This window comes from Thermobia domestica, chromosome 1, assembly GCF_964235325.1.
Source record: "Thermobia domestica chromosome 1, izTheDome1.hap1.1, whole genome shotgun sequence".
In the NCBI taxonomy this organism is placed as follows: domain Eukaryota; kingdom Metazoa; phylum Arthropoda; class Insecta; order Zygentoma; family Lepismatidae; genus Thermobia; species Thermobia domestica.
In genome coordinates this window covers 153,758,859-153,784,563 of record NC_137454.1, presented here as the reverse complement: position 1 = coordinate 153,784,563, position 25,705 = coordinate 153,758,859, and the positions used below count along the sequence as shown (strand labels likewise).

General features: G+C 35.7%; 2 protein-coding genes across 4 annotated transcripts in view; one reads left to right on the top strand and one right to left on the bottom strand.

Moving 5' to 3' along the window:
• NANS (N-acetylneuraminic acid synthase) overlaps positions 1-25,705 on the bottom strand; it is a 198,700-nt gene that overhangs the window by 135,167 nt on the left and 37,828 nt on the right. The gene's annotated exons all lie outside the window — the stretch shown is intronic.
• LOC145690102 (DNA-directed primase/polymerase protein-like) lies at positions 280-25,705 on the top strand. The gene is made up of 2 exons (XM_081764676.1): positions 280-463; positions 23,733-25,705. Exon 2 carries the CDS (start codon positions 23,786-23,788, stop codon positions 25,703-25,705), a length of 1,920 nt encoding a protein of 639 aa, XP_081620802.1. The 5' UTR covers positions 280-463; positions 23,733-23,785.

Sequence of the window (25,705 nt, the reverse complement as noted above, 5' to 3'; positions counted from 1 at the left end):
TTTTGCATTGCTTTACGTCTTACAGCTTTGCGTACGCTGATCAGTGGACCTTTCAGTAATGGTTTGCGTCAACGCAATTTAAGTTTTTGTTCTAGTTTGGGATAACATAGCTATACTACTTTTTTCCATGTTTAGTGCTTCGTTTCGCCCGCAGATTTTTGCGACGCGTTTTATTATTTATGGCATAAGATATTAGACATATATTCGGAAATCTTTGGGTTCTCTTAGTGGAATACACTGATGGAACACCGGTGTATTCCACTAAACAATTGGTGGAAATGATACGGCAACAGTGTTAACCGCTTAATCACGTGATATTCAAACATAGAGGTATTATTTGAAAGTGCGCGAGTGACGGAAGTTACCAAGGCTGTTTGATATCTTTTAAATATCGTGGAAGAGAAACTATTGTATAATATTTACATATATTGATGTGTTTCTACCTTTCGTCCTGGTTTTGAGTGTAAGTTTTTTTTTTTTAAACTGTTTTCATTACCTTGTTTTCTGTTTGATTACTTGTCACTGATCGGTAAGAATGTAGAATTTAGTATTGAATAAATAATATTTTTCTGACCAGATTTAATTTTAATAAAGAAGGACATACTCTGCTGAGAAAGATATAAATTATTTAAGTAACAATTCCAGAGTCAACATGGAAGTAGTAGTAAATATATTTGGTGAAGGCTTTTTCTGCAGAGACAGAGGACTGGCTATTTAGTTATTCATCTCGAGTTAGTTTATTTTATGTAAATGGTGAGAAATTTAACAGTATTTGAGTGATAGTGAAGTCAAAGGGTGTAGGATTCGATTTCCAGCGGGAAGCACTAAAATTGAATATTCATTCACTTTCATTATCACTGTCTTCTTTAGCCTAAAGGACGTGACCGTGAGATAAATAATTCATTTCACTCCCCCTCCCAGATGTACAAAGTTTTCCGACGTAAGATCTTGAGATTTTATGTGAGGCTGGAAACAATCGTGCAGCAGTGACACCAGTTACTCTATAACTAAATTCTTATAGAACTGGAAGTCAGGTTTGGCAAAAACCATGGTTTTTATTGAATTTTTTTTTTTTTTTTTTGTTTAAATTATTTGCTTTACGTGTTTATATCAGATATGGACAGAAGTAAGTTTGTTTCGCCTTGGTGTTATGATGCAGTAACAGGGTTATGCTGGAAGGAATCACATAAGCTTAAAGCGGAATCCAAACCGCTTCTGGGGCCGCGGTGGCTCAGTGGTAGAGCGTTCACCTCTGGTGCTTGGGGTCCCGGGTTCGATCCCAGCCCCCGCCAAGTGGACTTTGTGGTGGACAAACCGTGTGCGTCGGTTTTCTCGGTGTTCTCCCGTTCCCTCCCACTTTCTTCATTCCACCATTTCATCCATTACTCATCATCACCGTCTCCTTTAGCCTAACCGGCATAACTGTGGGACGTAAAACTCAAAGATTTCATTTTTTTTCAAACCGCTTCTCGACTTACCGTGCATCCGAGAGAAGTTGTCCTCCATTTGAACTCGAAACTGGAACTAACTAGCGACAAATGCGATACGTCTGCTGACTCACTCACGAAGGACTCCTGATAAAAATACGTTATACTGATCTTTACATACTTATTATAATTGTCAAGAGTCATTTCAGAAGGACAAAAAGATAAACAGTTGCAGAAGAGAAACTATTATGCAGAATTACATACCGGTATGGACAATTTCAAAATATTGCAGAGTACAGTAGAACTAATTTAGTCGAAGTTACTTCATAACGACTTCTATTAGTCCAAGTTAAAGAAATACAACGATTTAATTTGCGTATCAGTAAGAAAAGAGAATAAAAATACGAATCATGTAAGTTCACTTTGGGTTACCCATTTATACATTGATACCAAAGATGCTTCTGATTTCAATAAATGACCCTCGTGCAGTTTGTATGACCTCCCCCAAAAAGTATGGTATTTCGATATATTTTATCAACAGTAAACATTATAAAAATGAAACAATATTTAGAATTTTTCTTTGAATGCAATTGCATAACAATAATAATAAACTATAAAAAAATCACAAAAGAAATGTTCATAAACTTAAAAAAATACAAATTTTGCTTTTGTAGTATAATCCCTTTGAGTAATGAATGGGGGATTTAGGTCTGAATATAATACGAATAATATACGGGAGTGAAACGTGATATGTTCATAAAGATTTTACGAACAGTTACACCTTTACAAACATTTTTCGTTTTATTTGGTTTACCAGCCAACCCTGCTGGAAGTAGTATACTTTGTTGTGTACTGTTCTCATAGTTTTATGCACAGAGGTTTCAGAACAAAAATTTTTGGGTTATGTTTAGCAGAAGGGGTCCCAGGGTGTCTATCGGTCACGAAAGTCATGAAATTTAGCTTTTGGGTTACGATTTGGTAATTTTTTAGTAATGGGCCAACACTAACGGAGACAGAAAACAACGTGCCCTGCGGGATACTAACCCGTCTTCTCTGTAAGGCTCGCTGTACAATACTGTCTGAATTAAAATTTTATTAACCTAACCTAACCGAATGTTAATAGGATATCACAAAAAGTCGGTTAAAAATCTTGTCCCCAAAGCTAAACAATGGCTATACAAAATCTGTAAGTATAGACTGAAACATTTTGTTCATTAAAACGTCAAAATTCACTAAAAGTGTCCATGGTCGGCTTTAGACGCAGCTAAATCGCAAGCAAAGCACGCTTCTGTTGCATGCATGTGAATTCTGCCCAATTTGCACCCGAATTCGCTCTTGGAAATGTGACTACCTCAGGCCTCGGGACAAAGTTCTATAATAATCCAACGACTAGATTCCGGAGGAACTAATTCTTGGGAATAGGTTGTAGAATAACACTATTATCGAAACTCTTCATGCTAAGACTAAAGTCTATAAGTTACTAAAGTAGCTATAAAATATTCTGACTGAAGTTTGTAATCAACATGAATCAAAAATCAATTTAATCTATATAAACTTTAAAAAGTAATTAATAATAGTGGAAAAGTCAGTGTAATTGAAGTCTCTGATTATGATCATCAATATTGGTAAATCTGTGAGAAAGCATCGCGCTTCTCCAAAGATTTCTTGCTTTATCGCTTTTTATTATTGAGTATCATTTTGTAGCAGGGTTGGCTGGTTTAAACCAAGGTGGTTCCAAAAACCAACTGGTTCAAAAGAAAAAAAAAAGTTTAAATCGTGTGAACTTCATGGTGACGTTTCCACATACCAAACCATCCGCATTACGTTTATCTACTTTTCTCCTTTTAATCAAGGGGTCCCGTGTTCAATTCTCGGTCGAACCACAACCCATCTTTCAAGTGTAAACCAAGTAGCGATTCGAGGTTTCTCTTTAAGCGAAAGCCTTCTCCGTGATAACGTTGGTATTTCATAAGGATTTTAAGCCTAAACATACGAAATGAAACCAAATTATATATTTCTACTTGAATGCCTGTTGTTTTATAAAGCCAAGGTTGCTTAAACATATTGATAGAAATTGGCAACATTTCTCAACTGCCTACGTAGCTTCCAACATCAGCTTGGATTTTACTTTGTTTTAATTTTATTGAATGATATCTACATACCAAATTTGTAATTTAATACCTCAATTTTAGCGTAGTGATTATGATATGTTGACCTTAAAATTTTACACACAAATACATTTAAATAACAGGATTTTCCCAATGGCTAAGGCGGGAGTTTCCCGATTTATATATAATTCTGTATAATGTTTTTACTTGTGTAACTGTTTATCTTTTTGTCCTTCTGAAATGACTCTTGACAATTATTTTTAACAAGTAGGCCTATGTAAAGATCACTACAACGTATTTTTATCAAGAGTCCTTCGTGAGTGAGTCGGTAATCGCATTTGTGACCAGTTAGTCCCAGTTTCGTGTTCAATTGGACAATTTCTCTTGGATGTAAGCCGAGAACAGGTTTGGACTCCGCTTTAAGCTTATGTGACCCCTTCCAGCATAACCTTGTTGTTGCATAATAACACCCAGGCGAAACAAACTAATTTCTGTCCATATCTAATATAAATACATAGAGTAAATTATTTAAACAAAACAAAACAAAACAAAAAAAAAAAAAAAACGTTTAAACAAAAAAAAACTTTTTTTTTTTTTCAATAAAAAAGATGGTTTTTGTCAACCCTGTATTGTACCATATCGTAAGTAACCTGCAATCTTTGAACAACTTCAGCGTTTCAATGAGTAGGCCTACATAGCCTATGTTCAGACAGCTCAAAACCTCACACTGCCACGTTAATTCTAAGACTTTTTAGCAGCAATGTTGGAAATTGACAGTCCATGCTTTCCTAAAGTTCAGTTCTAATAAATATTAGGTAATTCCATCTGTAGCAAGCTTTAACAATTTGACAGTGTCAATACTTGAGTAGCCAGATGTTCCTAGCAATAGCTACATATTAAAGGGGAATTATAGTTCGATGGTAGTGCTTCTGGTTTCATCACAGGTCATGTGAGTTGCATTTTTCTCCATTGAAAGGCCCAGCCAACAAAAATCCGCACGGGGACCATTTCATATTGAAATATCAACTGACTTTCGTATTGCTCAGCCATTGTAAGCTGTATAAGTTAAAGCTGTGAATGGGAGAGTAAAAGGGCATAATACAGTAACTTCACACCAGTTATGGTGCTTCATTGCTGCAATTTATATATTAATAGCGTATAAACTAAGCCTTCTGCATATGTATGCACTCTACCTAGCAGGGGCCGCGGTGAATTAGCGGTAGTTTACCTTTGGTGCATGGAGTTCCTGGTTCGATCTCAGCTCGCGCCAAGTGGACTTTATGGTGGACAAACGATATGCGTTTGTGTTCTCTATATTCTCTTTTATTCCTACTGTCTTCATTTTTTTTCATTCTCATCGCAGTCTCTTGTACCTACACGGCATAACTGTGAGGCGTAAAGCTGGAAGATTTCATTTCATTTTACTCTTTGCTTAACATTGTTAGGGGAAGGTATTTTATAACTGAAATTAATGCTAAATTTGAATTGTTGAATGAAGCAAATCTTCTGCTTAACGCGTAGTCGCTCACTGACGATAGTAAGGCCAAGCGGGTGAAATATTACAAAAGAAAATTTTTTGAGTAGGTCTATGTCTTCATAGTACCGTACTAAAATAAACATTCACAGTAATGAATTTGCGTTCATGTTGCTTTGGACATAATTTCATATAGGCCTATGTAATTCGGCTGGGTGAGATATCAGTTTTCTTCATTTTACGGAACTCATTCATTTCAGTAAGTGCAATTTTGTAAGGTAGTCACATGCTGCGTAACATGTATGCCTTTAACGTGAAAGGAATTAAATTTCATAAAAATAAAGGAAGTTGTCAGGCCGATACGTGTAACAATTTTAGTAACCGATAAGCCTATATTTCACTCCGTTCTTCTGAAATATATCTTGTACTTATCCATATCGTATGTAATTCCTTTCCCATATTGACTCTGCTAGAAACAGTCTACATGATATACTATAGTAAACTGGATGAGATTTCGCCACGCAAGAAACTTACGACAGTTAGATAGAACTAACCTAGGGATTGGGTTTTTTGAAAATAATAATAAATAAAAATTGCCATATAAAGTAGTTAACCTGGTGCTACCCCAACTTCCAAATTAATTAATTTATTTATTTTATTTTTAATTATGAGTAATAATAAAATTTGGGAATAGACTTGTAATGGACTCAAGAATGTATGTATTAAAACTGATATTGACTATTGTATATTTTAAGTTTTTGATAGTTATTTTCACATACTTAAATTATCTGTCTGTTTCCTTGTTGTAGCTAACCCCTTTAGTGTTCTTAACTTCTGAATTTTCAAATAGTCGAGAGGTGTATCTAATCGCGTGCCGTGTATGCTGTAATTTGACAAATATTAATAGTCGTGCAAAATTTTGAAATAAATTAGATATGTTTTTAAGTTAAGAGTCTTCACTACAACGAAATTACACTACCGCAAATTTTACAGTTTTTCTATAATATCTTCAAAACATAAAAAATTCCAAAAGCAGAAACGTAGTAAACTATACAATACAACTTTGCATGTGATACCTTTACCACAATTCACCTATCTGCTTTTGGTATGCCGCTATTTACAGAACACGCAAACAATGCTAAATCTATCTACAGTTAAAAGCAGATAGATGAGTTGTGATAACGGTATCACATGCAAAATCGTATTGTCTTGTTCACTACATTTCTTCTTTTCGAATATTTTTATTGTTTTGAAGATATTACAGAAAAACTAAAATTAGCGGTAGTTTAATTTCGCTGTAGTGAAGACCGTTAAGAGATGGCTTTAAATTGGTTTTGGAAACAGTATGTGGAAGTTAATTTTAACATCTATATATGTATCATTCCATGTGAATTCACCCACGTCATGATACTAACTATTCTCTGTTTCACATAAGCGGATAGGAAAAAGAAGATTTTTCCCCCACCACGCTCAAGTACAGGTGAATGTTGGTGTTCCGTCTTGCACCATCAGCCCCCGCACACGGAGGTATAGAGTGTATATAAATATGTCTAGGCCTAAATAATAAATTACAACTTTCATAATAACACTGCGTATTTTAAAACAATTACATTTACCTGCATTAGTGAGTAAGTAGCACATGTCATTTTAATGTGAATTTTATTGAACAGTTGTATTGTTTATTTTCCTTCTTTTTTGGCAGTCGGGGTTATGACATAATGTTGGAATGGCAAGGGATGTCAGGGTTGGTAATTGAATTGGTATTTACTGCTTTGATACATTAATTTCATAATATAAAATCGGAAACCAAGTACAATATGTATGGGTAAATTATCAGTGCGTTAAGATAATAACAATAGAATCTGAAATAATAATAATAATAATAATAATAATAATAAAACACTTCTTGTTTCCTCTCTTATATACATTTGTTCTTACATTAAAAAGAACCAGAAGAAAAATAACCATATGTATACACACTGATAATAGTGAATAAATGCGTCTCGCCCCGGGCGCCTTAACTTAGGCAAATGCCCTGGTTTCTATTGATTATTTTTCAATGAAATCATTTTCCTACGTTTTTCTCTTCGTACGTGCACCTGATGTGATGGTGGCAAAGCATATATATATATATATAATTTTTTTTTTGTTTATTAATACGCGGCAATAAATTTACGGTAAAGCATCATACATACAAGATTCATCAACATTGAAGTCTTCTGAGTTTATTAAAGGGGAAAATTTGTTATGGTGGACTTAGAAAAACAATCCCAGATTGATGGAAGCCTGACTCGAAGTAGTAACTACAGATGCTACGTAATTTGAACAGGCCCGTGTCTGAGTCTGCCGTTTCAAACAAAATTATAATATTGGAGCTTAACCATCATAGTGAATTTGACGCCCCTAAAATCCCCTAAAATTTGGCGCCTTGTGCGGTTGCAATCCTCACCCGGCTCTTTCGTTGGCCTTGAGTTTAACCAATTGGTAATAGAGGAAATTGACTTTTGAATTGTTACTTGATTATTTTAATAAAAACGGAGTTGTCAACAGCGCTGACGACCGTTTATGGGGAGGGAGAGTAACAGAAGTTTATAAATGAAATGAAATCTTTGAGTTTTACGTATCGCAGTTATGCCGGGTAGGCTAAAGGAGACTGTGATGACGAGAATGAATGAAACAGTGCAAAGAAAAAAGTAGGAGGAAACAGAAGAACTCCGAGAAAATATGCAAAAACAGTGCTTGTCCACCACAAAGCCCACTAAGCACGAGCTGGGATCGAACCAGGACCTTATGCCCCAGAGGTGAACGCCCTACCACGGAGCCACCACGGCCCCAACAAAAGTTTTTAGTTCTCACAGAACTCTTGTCTGGAGGTCAATGCAATTAATGGGTGCTATTCATACTTGAATTTCATTATTTTCAACAGTCAATGGAGAGTTGAGTGAGAAAAGCAGGGCAGTTCATCATCGGTATTTATAGCTATCAGAATTTTATTTAACGTTGGCAATTCATTACGGGAAAAGACCTGATGTACCTTTGATCGAATTGCCGATTTCGTGAAGTCGTCATAATTTTCCGAGAGGGAAAATACTTGTACGCGTATTTTTGGGACTTCTTAATTTATTTTCATTAAATTTAGCCTCCCGCATACTTCTATAAACAGTTGCCTTTCCTACACTTTTTTCCCAGTCATGTCGGCGAATTCTTCAACAGTTAAATTAGGGTATTGTTCTCAGAAAGCATGGAAGATATTCAGTGGCGTAGCAGCTGCCCCCGCAACCCCCGCAGTGCGGGGGGGCCCCGAGGTATAGGGGGCCCCGAAGTATTGCGAAGAATAAAGATTTAAAGAAGTAGAACTTCAACCTTACTTCTGTCGGCTTTACAACTAGGGCCCCTTCTCTATACTTTGCGGGGGGGCCCGCAAAAGTGTGCTACGCCACTGAAGATATTCAAAATGCAACGCCTCTCACCACTTCATAACTACTGCAAGCATCATGAATTGTCGCTTCACAAAGCACTAGATACGCAATTATTTACAATTTAATATGCACTAAAATTTGTTTCAGATAATATAAACTATAAAATATAATGGATACAAAATACAATTTAATATGTACTAATTCACACGACACTATATATAATATAGTTGCCACACACGCTAAATTCATACAATATTTGCACAGGTCGATAGTCTGCGCACTCGATAATTAGACAACCAGAAGATTACCTTCCTTGAAATTGTAAATAAAGACAGAATGTCGACAGGATTGGTTTGCTTTCTCTCCCGATTCTTAAGTAAAACAATGATGGAAATTAACTTTATAACGAATTAGTTCTTATTTCTAGAAATGCAATTTAATAAATAGGACTAAAGCCAAAACTTTAGTACATAAATAGTAAGAAATACTTTTCTTAAACACAAAAATTAAAAAAAAAAAAAAAAAAAAAAAAAAACAGTAATTGTTTGTTATTCGGGGTTGACAGGTAAAAGAAACAACAGTGCTTTCTCAACGTCAGGTGCGAGCGAATTGACGTACGAATTTAGAGTGTACACGATTCTGCTTATTAGAAATGCTTCCCTCCCTGTGAAGGTCAACGGCTTGCTTTCCCCTCCGTACTGGAGAGTGGTGGGAGGAAGGGGAGTTTCCTATCAGGTTGCCTGGAATAGATTTTAATTCAATTTTCATCCTTAGTATAGTTGTTAGGACCAAGTTAATAATCCATGTAAGTTTTTCTTCTCTAGTTCTCACAGTTTCGGAGATATAAGTGATTAAAGTTTGAGAAAGCTATTTGTAAATATTGTTACGTGATCCCGCTTGTGAGTACGCTTTTAAGGGCAAGAAGTCATAACTTAGTGAATAATGGACATACCTGCGTCAACTTTTTATCAATTACCAACCAAAGTATGTAGGTTATAAGGGATACTGTTTCATCAACCTTGCGCACTTTAAAGGTTGTCTAAAAAGTAATTGTTCAAATACTAGGAATTTTTGTGCGCGCAACGTGGAGTCATTCTCACTAAAAGGCATCACAGTTTTCTTTTTCGTTTTGTTTCACAATGAAACTGAAAGTATGCCCAAAAGTTATGTGAAATAAAAAATACTGGATTTTCGAATGAGTATCTTGAAATCTGTCATCTTGGCTTCAGTTTGAGAAATGTGAAATCGGAAGGGGGTCGTGCGACATCGGTTTTAAATTGGCTGGCTTCTCCAAAATACAGATGCGAGATTTTTTTTTACCTACTGTTACTTGCAGAGTGGGGAAAAAATCATATTTTTTTTTTAAATATCATTTTTTATTTTTTTTGATTTAAATAAAATCTTTCTTGTATAATACAAGTCGCGAACTGAAGAAAAAGCATTACGAATTAGTATTAAATGCCAATTATGCCATTTAAGTGAAAGTATTGGGGTTAAATTTTGAATTAATCCTTAATCGTTAACCTATATCAATCCCAAACAATGATTCTTAACAATTTTAAATTATGGCTTTTTTTTTTTTTTTTTTTGGTAAATTATAGACTTTCAGTCAAGCATCATCCCTATTTATCCTAGGATCATGGTTCATACCTCATTCTCTTCAGAATAGAACAGCCTTTAAACCGATAACATTCACATTTTCCCTATCATGTCCCTGAAGCGGAAAATTTTGAGATTTTTTCTGTTTTTGTTTTTCAAATTTTGATCCCCTCTGGACTCTCGTGTGTTAACGCACAGATCTCAAAATCAACTGGGAAATACTAAGGGTGTACTAAATGTGTGTACAAAATTTCATGCTTCTGTTTTGAATAGAAGGGCGGGAAAATATTTAACAATGAGCTAAAAAAATCCCCACAATACCCCAGATGACCCGGATGTAATATAAAAATTTCCTCAGACATCCCTATTTATCCTAGAATCATGATTTGTACATTATTCTCTTCAGAATAAAACGGAGTTTCAAAGTCTCTATCGTGTAGGCTATCTGGGGCTGGGAAATCACGAAAAAAAAGGGGTTTTCTGTTAAGAAATACCCCTTTTTTACCCCTCTGTATCGCCTCTGTTTAAAGGCAAAGATTGAAACAAATCTGAAAAATACTAAGGGGTGCAGTGAATGGGTGTCCAAAATTTCAAACTTGTAGATGCAAAAGTAAGCCCGCGAAAAATTTCCTCAAATACCCCAGATTCCCGTATAAAACAGGATCTCAAGTAACATTTTTCTGAGACATCCCTATCCTAAGATCATGGTTCGTACATCATTGGGACATTCCATGTCAGATCAACACACTTTAGGGCAAAAATTTTGGTCACCATTTCAGATTTTGATGAAATTTGGTGTGTTAGTAGGGCTTGACGAGAAACGACCAGAAATGAAATTTTTCCTTCCTGACTCTTACAGTTCTGGAGTTATAGCATCTCAAAGTTTGATTTTTTGTAAGAAAATTGGGTCTGATTGATTATTAAAAGAGCTTGCAACTTTGGTCCTAATTAAGATAGAGACTTCATTCGAGTGTCATTTTAAAGCTCATAGACAGACCTTTCGTTTGATATGCCACACTTGACCTTTCCCGTAAAATTGAAAATTTGACCTTGATCTTTGACTTTTGACCTTGAATAGCAAAAAAGACGTGGTCATCGATTTTTGTGAAACTTTTACAGAATAATGGCTTATTATTGGTGATGACATTTGGAAAGTTTCAGAGTGGGACAGCCATGGGATGCTGAGTTATGAACTTTTAAATGAAAGTCACTGGTAAAAGTTTTGACCTTTTGCCGAAAATTTAGTCACATTGCTGATTATAAATACTTGTAACTTTTGCCCTAATTATTATAGGAACTTAATTCCGATGTCATTGTTAAGCTTGTAAATAGACCTATCATTTGATATGTAACACTTGATCCTTTCTGTAAAACTGAAAATTTTACCGACCTTTGACCTTGAATGACAAGAAAAATGACTGAGTTGCTTTTACACAAGGGCGCAAAATTTCAAATTCAGACGCACTCGCCAATCCAAAACTGATGGTCGCCAGTGTCTCTCACGTACAAATTATGAAGCAGACCATTTCTATCGAGGGCGGGAAAGGAGGGGCGAATTACAACGTTGTAAAGACTTCGCTTTCTATCTTCGTTATGAAGACTTCAAATTCCGTGCTTTCTCTCACTCAGTGACATTATTTTCGAGAGAAACAGACACTGCGCAGCCCTGTGAGTTTAGGCAGAAACCATTCCTACTGAGCGCTGGTCCCCAGTTCTAAATGTATAGTCGCCAATGGCGACTTGAAATTTTGCGCCCTGTTTTACAGAATAGTGCTTGCTATTGCTGATGACAGAAGAAAAAAAATGTTAGTTTATGTTTCATTTGTTCTTCCAGTATAAATAATACTACTACTAATACTAATAATATACTGTTACTATGTTTTTCTTTTTTCTTCAGAGTTTATCATTATCATTTCTGAAATAAGGATTCCCAGTTCATCAATAAAGTAAAATGGCAACTACATCCAGTGTAAAAGGTATTGAACTGTTGTACCAAAAATACTGTTGTAATCCTTTTTCCATTAACGGCCATAACTGCAATAGAGGTCTAAGGTCAGTCACAGAATGGATGATCAAGAAAGTACCAGTAATGCAAAAGACATATAAAATATGTGACAAGTGCAGGAAAGATGTCGCGAAGTTGCCTGATTACGAACATGTGACTGAAACAGACCAATGTACAGACAATAATTCCGAGATTAGTACACCCGAGAAAAAATTACACGACGATGAAAATTTGAAGGCTGTGAATGAAAGCTTACTCTCTATTGGCGAGTCTCCAATATTGAAAACTAAGATCTCACAAAAGAAATATCCGGGACAAAAAGTGAAGAAAATTGGATCTGCCCTCAAGAGGAAAATTTTCCATGTTGAAAATAGTGAAAGTTCCAGTAGTGACGAAGAGGATTCTACTCAAGAAATGCTGCAACAACTTAAAGACAAATTCGGAAGTTGTGTGAAAAGAAGTGAGAAAATTCAAGTACTAACAGTACTGCCGCGGAGTTGGTCAGTTCGTAAAATTCAGCGAGAATTTGGTGCACCTAATTACATGGTACGTAGTGCCAAAAAACTGGTTCAAGAGAAGGGTATAATGGCAACACCTAACATCATACCTGGGAAAGCATTACCTACATCGGTTGTAGAAGTGGTCAGAGAATTCTATGAAGCAGATTCTGTCAGCAGAATAATGCCTGGTAAAAAAGATTTCGTTTCTGTAAGGACTGGAGACCAGAAAATACACAAACAAAAAAGGCTCATTCTTTGCAACTTGAAAGAACTATTCCAGGCATTTAAGAATCAGTATCCTGATATTTCCATTGGTTTCTCAAAATTTGCAGAACTGAGACCCAAGCAGTGTATCTTAGCGGGGGCTGCGGGAACTCATTCGGTCTGTGTTTGCAGCACGCATCAGAATGTGAAACTGATGATAGCAGGTGCCAAACTATCGACACTTACAGCTGATGATGCACATCCCATTATATCATATCATGACTGCCTTGCACAGATTGTCTGTAATCCACCTAATATATCATGTTACTTTGGTGACTGTGAAACTTGCCCTGGTACAGAGAGGTTAATAATAAGTATTCAAAACCATATGGAGGAACATAATGTAGACAGTATAACATACCGTCAATGGGTAGCTACAGACCGATCCACTCTATGCACAATCCAAGAATCACCAGAAGATTTCTGCCCAAAATTCAGTGAGAAATTACAGATTCTTTTATGCCACTCATTTATCGCAAAACAACAAACATAATTCTTGACAGGCCTCAAAAACAATCTTCATGTGGGTGAATTCATTGCTCTTTGTGACTTCAGTGAAAATTATTCATTTGTTGTGCAAGACTCTGTGCAAGGCTACCATTGGAACAATTCCCAGGCAACCATACATCCATTCGTCGCATACTATAAATCAAACCCTATAACTCACGTAAGTTTTGTTGTGATATCTGACTCCGTCATACACAACACTACAGCAGTACACTTATTCCAAAAAAAATTCACGCACTTCCTCAAATCTAAGTTTTCAATAGTGTCAAAGATTTTCTACTTCTCTGACGGGGCTCCAACACAATACAAAAATAAGAAAAAATTCATTAACCTGTGTTCGCACGAAGACGACTTTGGAATTAAAGCTGAGTGGCACTTTTTCGCCACTGCACGTGGTAAAAGTGCCTGTGATGGATTGGGTGGAACATTAAAACGACTTGCAGCCAAAGCTAGTCTCCAGAATCTGTGTGATGACCAAATAATGACTCCAAAGCAACTTTATAACTGGGCTACTACAGCTATGCCCAGCGTCACTTTTTGTTACGTCTCTTCAGAAGAATCGCTGCTTACCTCAAGATACAACAGTGCCTCTGCAATAGCTGGAACTCAGAAACTACATGCTTTCCTACCAGTTACTGTAAATACTTTACATGCGAAGAAATTCTCAAACAGTGGTGAATACCGAACTTAATGTGTGAAAAAATTAAGAGCACATCTATCCATAGAAGCAATAAGAGGTTTTGTTACATGTGCTTATGACGGCAAATGGTGGTTAGGATGTGTACTGTCTGTAGACGAAGTTGAGCAGGAAGTTACTGTGACGTTCTTACATCCTGCAGGGCCTAATCCATCTTTCACATATCCCCGCAAGGAAGACATTTTAACACTTCCTACTTCGTGTGTACTAGCTACAGTTCATCCGCTAACAGCCACTGGACGCACATATGTGCTTAACAAAGCAGACTCTCAAAAATCAACTACTATGCTAGAGAAACAATTTTAGTGCAGGCATTTCGTCCTCAGGTATGCAGATAATTTTTTCACTGTCTATTTCTACGTTAAAGTACACTTAGTCCCCTGAATAACGAACAATGCAATTATTTATAAACAAATGACTAATTACTACTAGTATTAAGGTTCTTCGAAAAGTACACCTTGCGATAAAGCTGTGCAATTTTAATAGCAATTCGTTAGTCTGATTTGTTATCATCCCCTTTTGATTTTCTGCCCACGCTCTTGTCCGATTCCCCCTCCTTCCCAACTATTAGCCCGGAATCCCCGAGGTATGTTCGAACACTTATAAAGTTCTAATAACAGAAAATAGTCCATTAAATTCGTTTTAAGTAATAGTTTTCTACATTTTTGCACTTTTAAGAGGAGATTTCACCCTTACCTCTTCGTCTGATTTACTTCCCCAACGAACTTGTCTTGTCCTTTGAACGAATAAACAATCTGTGACACTTTCATTCGAATCGATTCACGCGTTCCAAAGTTATCGCGAGACAGACGGACGGACAAATCGACTAACCTCCGTTTCGTTCGGTCAATAAGTGATCTTTACTTAAGAATACATACATTATCATTCCATGCATATCCCATTATGGAAAACTCAACATGTCATCTCCAATAACAAGCAATTATTCTGTAAAAGCTACTCCGTCATTTTTCGTGTCATTCAAGATAAAATTTTCAGTTTTACAGAAAGGATCAAGTGTTACATATCAAATGATAAGGTCTATCTACAAGCTTAACAATGACATCGGAATTAAGTTCCTATAATAATTAGGGCAAAAGTTACAAGCATTTATAATCAGCAATGTGACTAAATTTTCGGCAAAAGATCAAAACTACTACCAGTGACTTTCACTTAAAAGTTCATAACTCAGCATCCCATGGCTGTCCCACTCTGAAACTTTCCAAATGTCATCACCAATAATAAGCCATTATTCTGTAAAAGCTTCACGAAAATCGATGACCACGTCTTTTTTGCTATTCAAGGTCAAAGATCAAGGTCAAATTTTCAATTTTACGGGAAAGGTCAAGTGTGGCATATCAAACGAAAGGTCTGTCTATGAGCTTTAAAATGACACTCGAATGAAGCCTCTATCTTAATTAGGACCAAAGTTGCAAGCTCTTTTAATAATCAATCAGACCCAATTTTCTTATAAAAAATCAGACTTTGAGATGCTATAACTCCAGAACTGTAAGAGTCAGGAAGGAAAAATTTCATTTCTGGTCGTTTCTCATCAAACCCTACTAACACACCAAATTTCATCAAAATCTGAAATGGTGACCAAAATAGCTGTGTTGATCTGACATGGAATGTCCCCATTCTCTTCAGAATAGAACAGGCTTTCAGTTGGTACCATTCATATGTCTCCATCTTAGGCGGGAAAATCGCGAAGAAAGCTATTTTTTGTTAAAAATGTCCATTTTACATTTTTGCCCTTCTCGATCTCCCAGTTTTTACGCAGAGATCTGAAATCATCTGAAAAATACTAAGGGTGCACTGAACGTGTGTGTAGAATTTCAATCTTCTGAATGCAAAATGTAGGCCCGCCAAAAAGTAATAAAACTAGGCATAAAAATATTTTTTTTTAATTTATGACGTCATCACACCCTATGTCTCGACGCAGAGAGGCGTGAAAGCACATGTAACGTGGTCTACAATGCCTTCAGTCCTGAAAAACACGAAGTAAGAAGCTTTATTGGTACTTTTTTAATCGAATGATTTTATCCTATCACCTAAAAATAGGTGATATAATTGAAAAAGTTAAGCGTTAAGGAAAAGGTACGGCAACGCTTATCAAAGTGACACTTTTTTTCCACAAAAGTTCCTGATATTTGGCAAGGGCATATTATTAAGTAAATTGTAACTAGCTTGCGGCACGAAATACATAAATTTTGCCTAGAGTTATAAAATTTAAAAAAAAAAAAAAAAATCGGAGAGGGGATAGGGCACTTCTAAATACGCCCTATTATCTGGGAACAAATATATAGACGCGCACACAAAATAATTTTCGTCTTAAATGTCGATGGTGATTTCCCCGTTGGAATGGTTAACGATTTACGATATAAACCCTATGTTAGGAAGAGAAGAAAACAGGATTGCCCTGTTACACGTTCAAAACGGGATTTTCCCTAATCATCCTTTGCACAACACTTGTTTTCATACTATCTGTACATACTATACATTTGAGTCTCGTTTTATTATGATTATCATATTCCGTAATCGAAATAGAACAGAAACGGGACTTATTTTCACTTTAAATTATTTCAAAATTTGATTTAAATCAACAATTTTTATTAAAAAAAAAAGAAATAGTGATTTAAATCAATCCACCCTGGTTACTTGTTTTAGAGAAATCACTTTTTATGGAATAATGTTGATTAGAATTGTTTTGTACTTCAGGCTTTTGTAAAATTCTGAAGGGAAATAAAAATTTTGAAAATAAATAATTTCCTAACTAGCGATCCTGATTGTGACAGTAAAAGTTTCTTAAACTTTTAATTTTGATGTTATGTAGCACATCCATCATCAAAATAGTTTGTTTCAGATCCAGAAAATGTTGTCTGTATTGTGTAATTATTTTGAGAGTTTTACACACGCAGTCAACACCATCATCAGATAAGGTGTACAAGGTTGGAAGTCGTACCTTTCTAGACTGATGGTCACGTGTGTAAATTGCACACAGGCGCAGTGTATAACTATCGTTGTCCAGCAGGGCTGGCAAAAACCATGGTTTTTATTGAAAAAACAAGGTTTTTGGTTTAAGCCAGGTTTTTTTTTTTTTTGGTTTAAATAATTTACTTTATGTATTTATATTAGATATGGACAGAAATTAGTTTGTTTCGCCTTGGTGTTATTATGCAACAAGGTTATGCTGGAAGGGGTCACATAAGCTTAAAGCGGAATCCAAACCGCTTATCGACTTTCATCCGAGAGAAATTGTCCATTTGGACACGAAACCGGGACTAATTGGTCACAAATGCGATTGCCGACTCACTCACAAAGGACTCTTGATAAAAATACGTTGTAGTGATCTTTACATAGGCGTACTTGTTAATATAATTGTCAAGAGTCATTTCAAAAGAACAAAAAGATAGACACATACACGGAATCGGGAAAATCCTGTTATTACTTTACATATATTTGTATGTAAAATTTTAAGGTCAACATATAATCACTACGTTAAAACTGAGGTATTAAATTACAAATTGGTATGTAGATATCATTCAATAAAATTAAAACAAAGTGAAATCCAAGTTGATGTTGGAAGCTACGTAGGCATTTGATAAATTTTGCCAATTTCTATCAATAAGAGGCAAGCTTGGCTTCTTTATAAAACAGCAGGGCATTCATTCAAGTAGAAATATATAATTTGGTTTCATTTCGTATGTTTAGGCTTAACATCCTTATGAAATACAAAGGTTATCACGGAGAGGACTTTTGCTTAAGGGGACACCTCGAATCGCTACTTGGTTTACACTTGAAAGATGGGTTGGGGGGCGCGGTGGCTCAGTGGTAGAGCGTTCACCTCCGGTGCTTGGGGTCCCTGGTTCGATCCCAGCTCGCACCGTGTGAACTTTGTGATGGACAAACACCGTGCTCGTGGGTTTTCTTGAGGTTCTCCCGTTTCCTCCCACTTTCTTCATTCCACCATTTCACTCATCTCTCATCATCACAGTCTCCTTTAGCCTAACCGGCATAACCATGGGACGTAAAACTTAAAGATTTCATTTCATTTTTGAAAGATGGGTTGTGGTTCGACCGAGAATTGAACACGGGACCCCTTGATTAAAAGGTGAAAAGTAGATAAACATAATGCGGATGGTTTGATATGTGGAAACGTCACCATTAAGTTCATACGATTTAAAGCATTTTTCGTTTTTTTTTTTTTTTTTTTTTGTTTAAACCAGCTTTTTTCTTTCCTTTTTTTTTTCTTTTTCTTTTTCCCAGCTGGTTTAAACCACCTTGGACTGTCTAGTTATTTTACAAGTGCTCTATGGGTAACAAATCCGATGACTGGCGACGATTACATTAGTTGGTGATGTAAACTTTGCATTACAGATAATTACTACGTAGCTTTAAAGAATGTTTAGGATGGTAATCGTTTTGTAGTACAAAGTTACTGCCTCAAATCCGCGTTCCTGATGGATTTCCATCCCTCGCTTAAATACGTTTTTGTCCTCACAATCCATTAATTCAAACTAAATTGTCAACTTGGTATCTGTAAAGCACTCCCAAATAATGATGCTACCTTGTTCATGCCTTGCTGTAAGTATTACACGGTAGGAATGAAAGCGCTCTGCTGGACGACTACGTACAAACTTCTAGCATAGGATGGTGAAATATTGGAATTTAGATTCGTCGGTCCGGAATACCCTTTTCAATTGTTCATCGTTCCAGTCTATTTTATTTATTTATTGGCCCAGGGGTATATTTTTGTAATGTTTCCTGCCTGCATGGATGAATGATTTTACCACAATTCTACCCTCAAGACCGTAGATCTCAAGACGCTGGAGCGCCGTCCTGTTTGCTGACGCATGGAAATGGTTCTTCCATAGTTCTGTTGGTTGCTCTATTCAGTTTGCTTGTTTTTCCAGTAAATTTGTTCTGAAGAGAAGTTCTTATTTTTGGATGGTCAGTGCGTTTTCGTGCAATATTTGTACCACCTGTGACTATCAAGAATCTGACACGCTGCTTCGTCCGGTCGCTAACTGATTTTTCGTTGTGAATCCTCAAAATAACCACTTGAACACATTCTTCAAATTTTAGTTAAGTTTCACTTCCGCATTTTGTTGTATTTGGATATTCTTTACATTATTAAACTGGTTCACGCGAATGAAAACCGTAAAATCCCATGTCACATTTTTCCTTCCAATTTTGTCCTTCCTAGACACGATTGAATACTGCATAAAGAACTGCTCGTTGAAGTAGGGACAACTACTGACAAGTTTATACACGCACCACTAGGTATCTTTGAAACGATGCATCATCAAGCAAAGCATGTCGTTAGTTGTGTATCGCCAAGCAGCTTTCCTCAAATTCGTTTCGATGTCAAGACCATGAATTTTCATATCCTTATATGAACAGGTTGTTTAAGAAACTAGTCCAGTAAACATGGTTTTGTATGGACACAGTCTTTTCTTTGGGTAATTCTGAAAAATCGATAGTGTGCTCACTTTTGACAATGACTGTACATAAATATAAGCTGCTGAAATTCTAGGAAGAAATGCTGTTAAAAGAATTCCGTCTTTCGTTTAGTCGTCGGATACTATTAATTTAAAATGCGTAACGGTTACTTTAACAATGTTCTTGCATTTTAAATATTCAAAAATGAAATGAAATGAAATTTTTGAGTTTGAAGTCCCACGATTATGCCGGCTAGGCTGGCAGAAGGTAGAATTGTCATGAAATTTAATCTAAATATTTTTTTGTGAGTCTTTAAAAAAATAGAGGAAAATATTTATTTAATTTAACGTCCCACGATTATGCGCAGTGGCTAAAGGATACTATAATAATGAAATAGATGATAATGGTAGAATAAAGAAATTGGAAAGAAAGAAGAGGATTCTGAGAACAATACCACTCATGGTGTTTGTCCATCAGAGATCAGGAATCTCATGCACCAAAGCTAGAAGGAACAAACAAATCATTACTTGTGAGTTTACTGTGTTTAATCTCCAACCTTTTTAGAAACAAAGAGGAGTTCCATCTCAACTTCCAATGCAAGAGACAGGTCGGATGAATCGCATATTACACCAGAAAACAGCAGAATGTTTTCAAATATTCTTGCTTTTATCCCGTTGATTTCGATGTGTTTTTCATAAATTATTCCTTAGTTTTCGTTCCTAGGAAGGTAACCAAACAAAGGTGTCTTTGGAGACACTCAAATTGGCAGTGAAACAATTAGCAAATCACGTGGAGCAGATGGTTAATCACTGTAATCTATTTGTAGTTATACAGGGTGTCTATCGGTCACGAAAGTCATGAAATCAGAAAACTGTCATAAAAGTCAAGAAATTTAGCTTTTGGGTAACGATTTTTTTAATCTGTACAAATGTAACTATAGACTGAAAAATTTTGTTCTATAAAACGTCAAAATTCACCACCAAAAATGTCTAGGGTCGTGTTTAGATGCTACTAAATCGCAAGCAAAGCACACTTCCATCGCTTGCATGAAAATTTGGCCCAATTCGCACCCAAATTCGTTCTTGAGAATATTACTAAATTTTATGGTTTGGTAAGGAAAAGAGTCGTGAAATTTCATTTTGGAAATTTAGTAGACACCCTGTTATACTTCCCCTACTTCTATCGCTTTTTTATTAGTTCTGGATTAAAAATGTTAAGTAATATAGCATACTTGCTATTTAAAATTGTAATTTCATGTATTGTAGCTATTTTGTTAATCTACAACGAAATTTTCATTACATACTGCAATATTATTATTCAATTTCCACCCGTGACTGGGAAAAATGAAGCGAAAATGATCCAGGCATAAAGGGAATTTGAAAGGATCTAGGATATTTTTTTTTACCGACTTTACCTCTTGAAGCTAGTCTAGGTTTTTGTGACCAGAAGTGTACAGAATTTCATTTCTCTTCATTAGTTTAAAAATTAAGAAGGCACATAAGAATTAATGGTTCACTATATATAGTTTGTATCGTATCAGGAGAAAACGATGCAGTAAATTACGAGTACATGTATATTGCTCTGTCTTAGTCTTGTCACACTACATTCCGCATTCTTTGGTGTATTGCTGGGCTCAGTGGCAGAAAATTGCTGAATTAAACCTAGGAAGTAACTTTTGAATAAAATCCAGAACTTCAACACACGGAGTTTGTTGTTGATCGAACCTCTGCTCAATACTTGTCATCCGTGCAGAGGATTCTCTGATTTTGTGGTCAACTGAACAAACGGAAAGCCAGACATGACCAAAATGGGAGGTATGTACTAGAAATCTATCTTACTATGATATAACTTTTACTAAAGGCTAACAGCAGACACACTTCCTATTAAAAGGGGTAAAAGTCTGTAATTGTGAGAGTAAAAGCCTAAATGTGATATTTTATTTCGACGAAGTTAATTCATTGACTCATCTTTAAAATGTTCTACCTCTCGAAATATTTCTATTCTGATCCCAGACGAATAATCCTATATAATTGCCTGACCACTTAATCGGTAAAAACCGACATTCCAAAAACTAACAGGCTGTAAAACCTAAACCACTTGAAGTGGAACAAAAAGGTTTAATCTGCTTGCTTAAATCCATAAAAGGAATAAAGGTGACAAATTCCACCAAAATTTGAGATCATAGTTATCAAGTTCATTTTTACTTTGAGTGACGATAAAGTAGAAAGTATAGTGATCGTGAGAGAAATCTAATTCGAGATTTCAACGGGTTTACACGTTTCACGGCCTCTACGTACCAAAAACGTTATTTTTCGATGTTTGTCTGTTCGTCCCGATGCAAGTGTGTTCACTCACCTAGAGGCGTACATTTCAACATATCAGCTTCAAATTTTAAACTTAGATTTTCATAAGATTCTCTAGGGGCGTTTTTTGAATTTTCTTCCTACCCCCAAAATTTACTTAAGGGGGAGTATTGAAAATTGTAATTTTCTCGAAATGACTGCAACGATTGTGTTTAAATTTCATATATCAATATTTCATTAACCCTGTATTGTAGTATAAGTTACTTCTATGGGAAAATCCAGAAGTACTAGTTTACTCTAAGAAATTAGTTCTTTTAGAACGATTTCCTCACCCTACTCAGACGATTTTGGTCATAGTTCATAAATATTTCGTTGGTAACGTGACAATATAGCATAATTCATTTGTCCTAAAAATATTAACAAGGAGTAGTTTGTTCTTGGGCGAGTTTTTTCGGGCGATTTTCTCAAAGGACTCGTAAGCGATTTTGTTCATATTTCATAAATACATATGTCATTAATAACCTGACAATATGGCATAAATCATTTATACTGAAAAAAAAAATCAGAACGAGTACTTTATTTTGGTGACCTATTTTTTCGGGCGATTTTCTCACAAGTAACCAGACAGTTTCATATTTTGTAAATAACTATTTCAGTTATAACGTGATAATATAGCATTACTTATGTCTCTTGAAAATATTCACAAGAGGTAGTTTGCTCTTGAGGGTTTTTTTGCTATTTTCTCAAACGTTTGTCAGTTAGGTTCACATTCCTTAAACGTTTCGTTAATAACACCACAGTACACGATATGTTATTTCGCATAAAGGAATCATCACGGAATAGTTCACTTTTGAGACTGTTGCTTTTCTTACGAAAAATCCACAAGATAGTTTGGTTTTGGGGACGAGTTTTCTTAATTGTATTCGTATTTTATTAATAAATGTTCGTTATAACTGCAGCTTAACGTGATTTAGTTCAAGAAACTGGAGCGAGAAAGTTTACTGCGTTGACTCACCTTTTATTCTGGTTCATTTGATACGGAATGACCCATGATATACATTGAAAGATTTCAAAATATACGTATGTTTAGCATGCTCTCACCCTTCACTATTAGAAGTTGCCTTGGGTAGCCTTGTGCCTTGCAATCACTCTCACCACATTGTTGATCTAGATGTCTCACCGTTCCTACGAGTTTAACTCTCTTTAAGTTACGTGATAAGCCAGAAACACTTCATTTCTCTGGAGTTCTTAAACTATCCTTTAGTATTCTTGTTCGATGCTTTCTTTTTCGAAACTTTTTGGAACTTTAGGTGCATTGCGATACCTTGTTATATACTGACTGCTATTCATGAGATACTGACGTCACGGTGCTGTCAGTTCCATAATTGTAAATTATCACTACCAAAATATTACATGTTGATGCGACACTCCGTTTGGTATCTATGCCGCTTTCAGATCTGGCGGGACTTGAAAACATCTATATCTTACAAATTTAACCGGTAATAATTGATTCATAAGCTAATTTTACATTGTGCGGAAGCTCATTTTTAGGATAAATTTCCTGCACTGTGGAGTTGTATAAATCATGAGAAAAACGCTAATACGAAGAAACGGAGAAAAGTTACTAAAAACCTAACTTCATCGCCTACGAGCGTCATTATTTAGGTTTGCTTGGGTCGTTGTTTACGCTTTATTCAAGTAGCTCTCATTTTATTCTCAAGGTAAAGTATCAGTGCCAAAAAGTTGATCCCCATTGACTCTAACCTGAATGCTGTTGCCATTAGACCAGCAGGACTTTTTAAATTTCAAAACTAGTAATGTGAAGATGTTAATTTTTATATTTCCTGATATGATGACTTCGATATCGAATTGTAGAATTCATCAATTCAAGAATTCTTTAAGTATACAGAACACAGAAGGGGTTGGCTTTTAGTATATTATTGGAAATCAAGAAAAAAAGCTTAGATTGAAATTTTCTTTTCTGCTACAGGGATCAACGAGGCAAAAGCGCACAGATGTATATGTTCCATTAAGATAATTGCCATGGTTGAAGCAAATTCTGGTGGTTGCTTACCAGTCAACATATTTTATGGAAGTAACAGTCGAGATGGTGAGAAGAAACAAATTAAGGCAATTCCGCAAGACATATTGGATATTCCAGTTCCAAGGACATTACGTTGTCTTTCAGGGCCACCTTTAACTTGGAAGGTGTTCAGAAAGCAACAAGAAGCTTTAGAATTTGTGACACTTAGTAAAAATGGTTTAATGACATTTTCGTTTGAAACCAAAGGTAGTCAGTCAGGACAAAGATTATTTCTTGCTGCTCATCCACGCGTATTCTGGTTTTATCATGTAAATCGCAAACCAGACGAAAGGTGTTCTTACGAAGTAATTCCGGAAGGAACAGTGTGCAAATTGTATTTCGATTTGGAATACGATCAGAGTTTAAATTCAACAAAGTGTGGTACTAAAATGGTGGACATATTTATTAAGATTGTTATGTTCTTTTTATCTAAATGTTTTAATATTCATTGCACAAAAAACAATGTGCTTGACTTGGATTCAAGCAATGAAAAGAAGTTCAGCCGACATCTAATATTTAATTTGCCCAACGCTGCATTTAGAAATAACTACGATGTGGGCGCTTTTGTTAAGTACATATGTGATAGTTTAAGACAAATAACGTCCAACACTTCAGAGAGTGAAACTGAGAAAAGTAATCTTTTGCATGATCTGTGCTTGTCTTGTAAGATAACTAAAAATGAGCTCTGTGACCTGTTAGTAACTGATAATAAGGGAAATGTTGGGCTATTTTGTGATGAGGGCGTTTATACCAAGAACAGAAATTTTCGGTTGTATTTGTCTACCAAACATAAGAAGAACCGGCCATTGATAATGAGTAGAGAAAATCAACACAATGAACATTCAAGTAAATCACTTGTAATAGATAAGGAAAAGTTGTTTTTAGACTCTTTAGTGACGTTTGTCGAAAACTCTAATAATTTGAAAATAATTGAATTAAATTTTACACCTAAATGTATTGCCTCACGAGAGTCTTCGAAAAGAGTGGAAGCCATATCTTTGTCGAAATCTATGTTTCCAATTTTAGACAGTTTCATTGAAAATTTAGTTAAACCAGGCCATATACGCAGATGGCTGTTCTTTAGTGAAGGAAGCTTTTTAGTGTATGATATATCTGGTTACCGATTTTGTGGCAATATTCAACGTGAACATAAAAGTAACAATATAATGTATATTGTAGACTTGAAACGAGGGATATATTATCAAAAATGCCATGATCCAGATTGTGCCAATTTTCGTTCCATGGAGACTAATTTGCCCTGTGAAATCATGTTTTCTTTGGGTCTTGATAGCGAGGAGGATGCTGAATTAGAAAAAGTTTACTTATCAAATGAATATTTTAATTTGCTAGATACTTCAGAAGTTGACGATGAAGAATTAGGAAGAGTTTCTGATGAAACAGAACTACTGATTTCGTCTGAACTCGGTGGGGACTTTGAACATAATAATAGCATGGACAAATTGCCATTAATGCCGTGTGATGTTAGTGATGATGAATTAGCTCAAATCTCTTGGGAAGAACCGATATTTTCCTCGGATGACAGCAATGGAAAATTGACTACTTCGGAAATAGACCCTTTTCTCTCATCTCCGACTAGTGATAAGGAGTTGGCAAATGTGTCTGACGAAGTAGAGCTACATCTCGCAATGTATAATAGCCCATTCGAGGTCAAGGAAGCAAGTAAAGTATCGAAATTTAATCCGTCAAGGAATATTGATAATTTAGAATTACCGAGAATCTCACAGGAAGATAAATTCGAATTCGAAAAATGTGAAACTCTAGAATCTCAAATGATAGAACTTACTGAAGAAGTTGAAGAGCTAGTTGCACTTGACAGTTGTCAAGATGAGTTATTTGACGATTGTGAAATTAGTTTTTGA

Coding starts and splice junctions, on each gene's coding strand:
- LOC145690102 (XM_081764676.1), top strand. CDS start 23,786: ATGGTTGAAGCAAATTCTGGTGGTTGCTTACCAGTCAACATATTTTAT.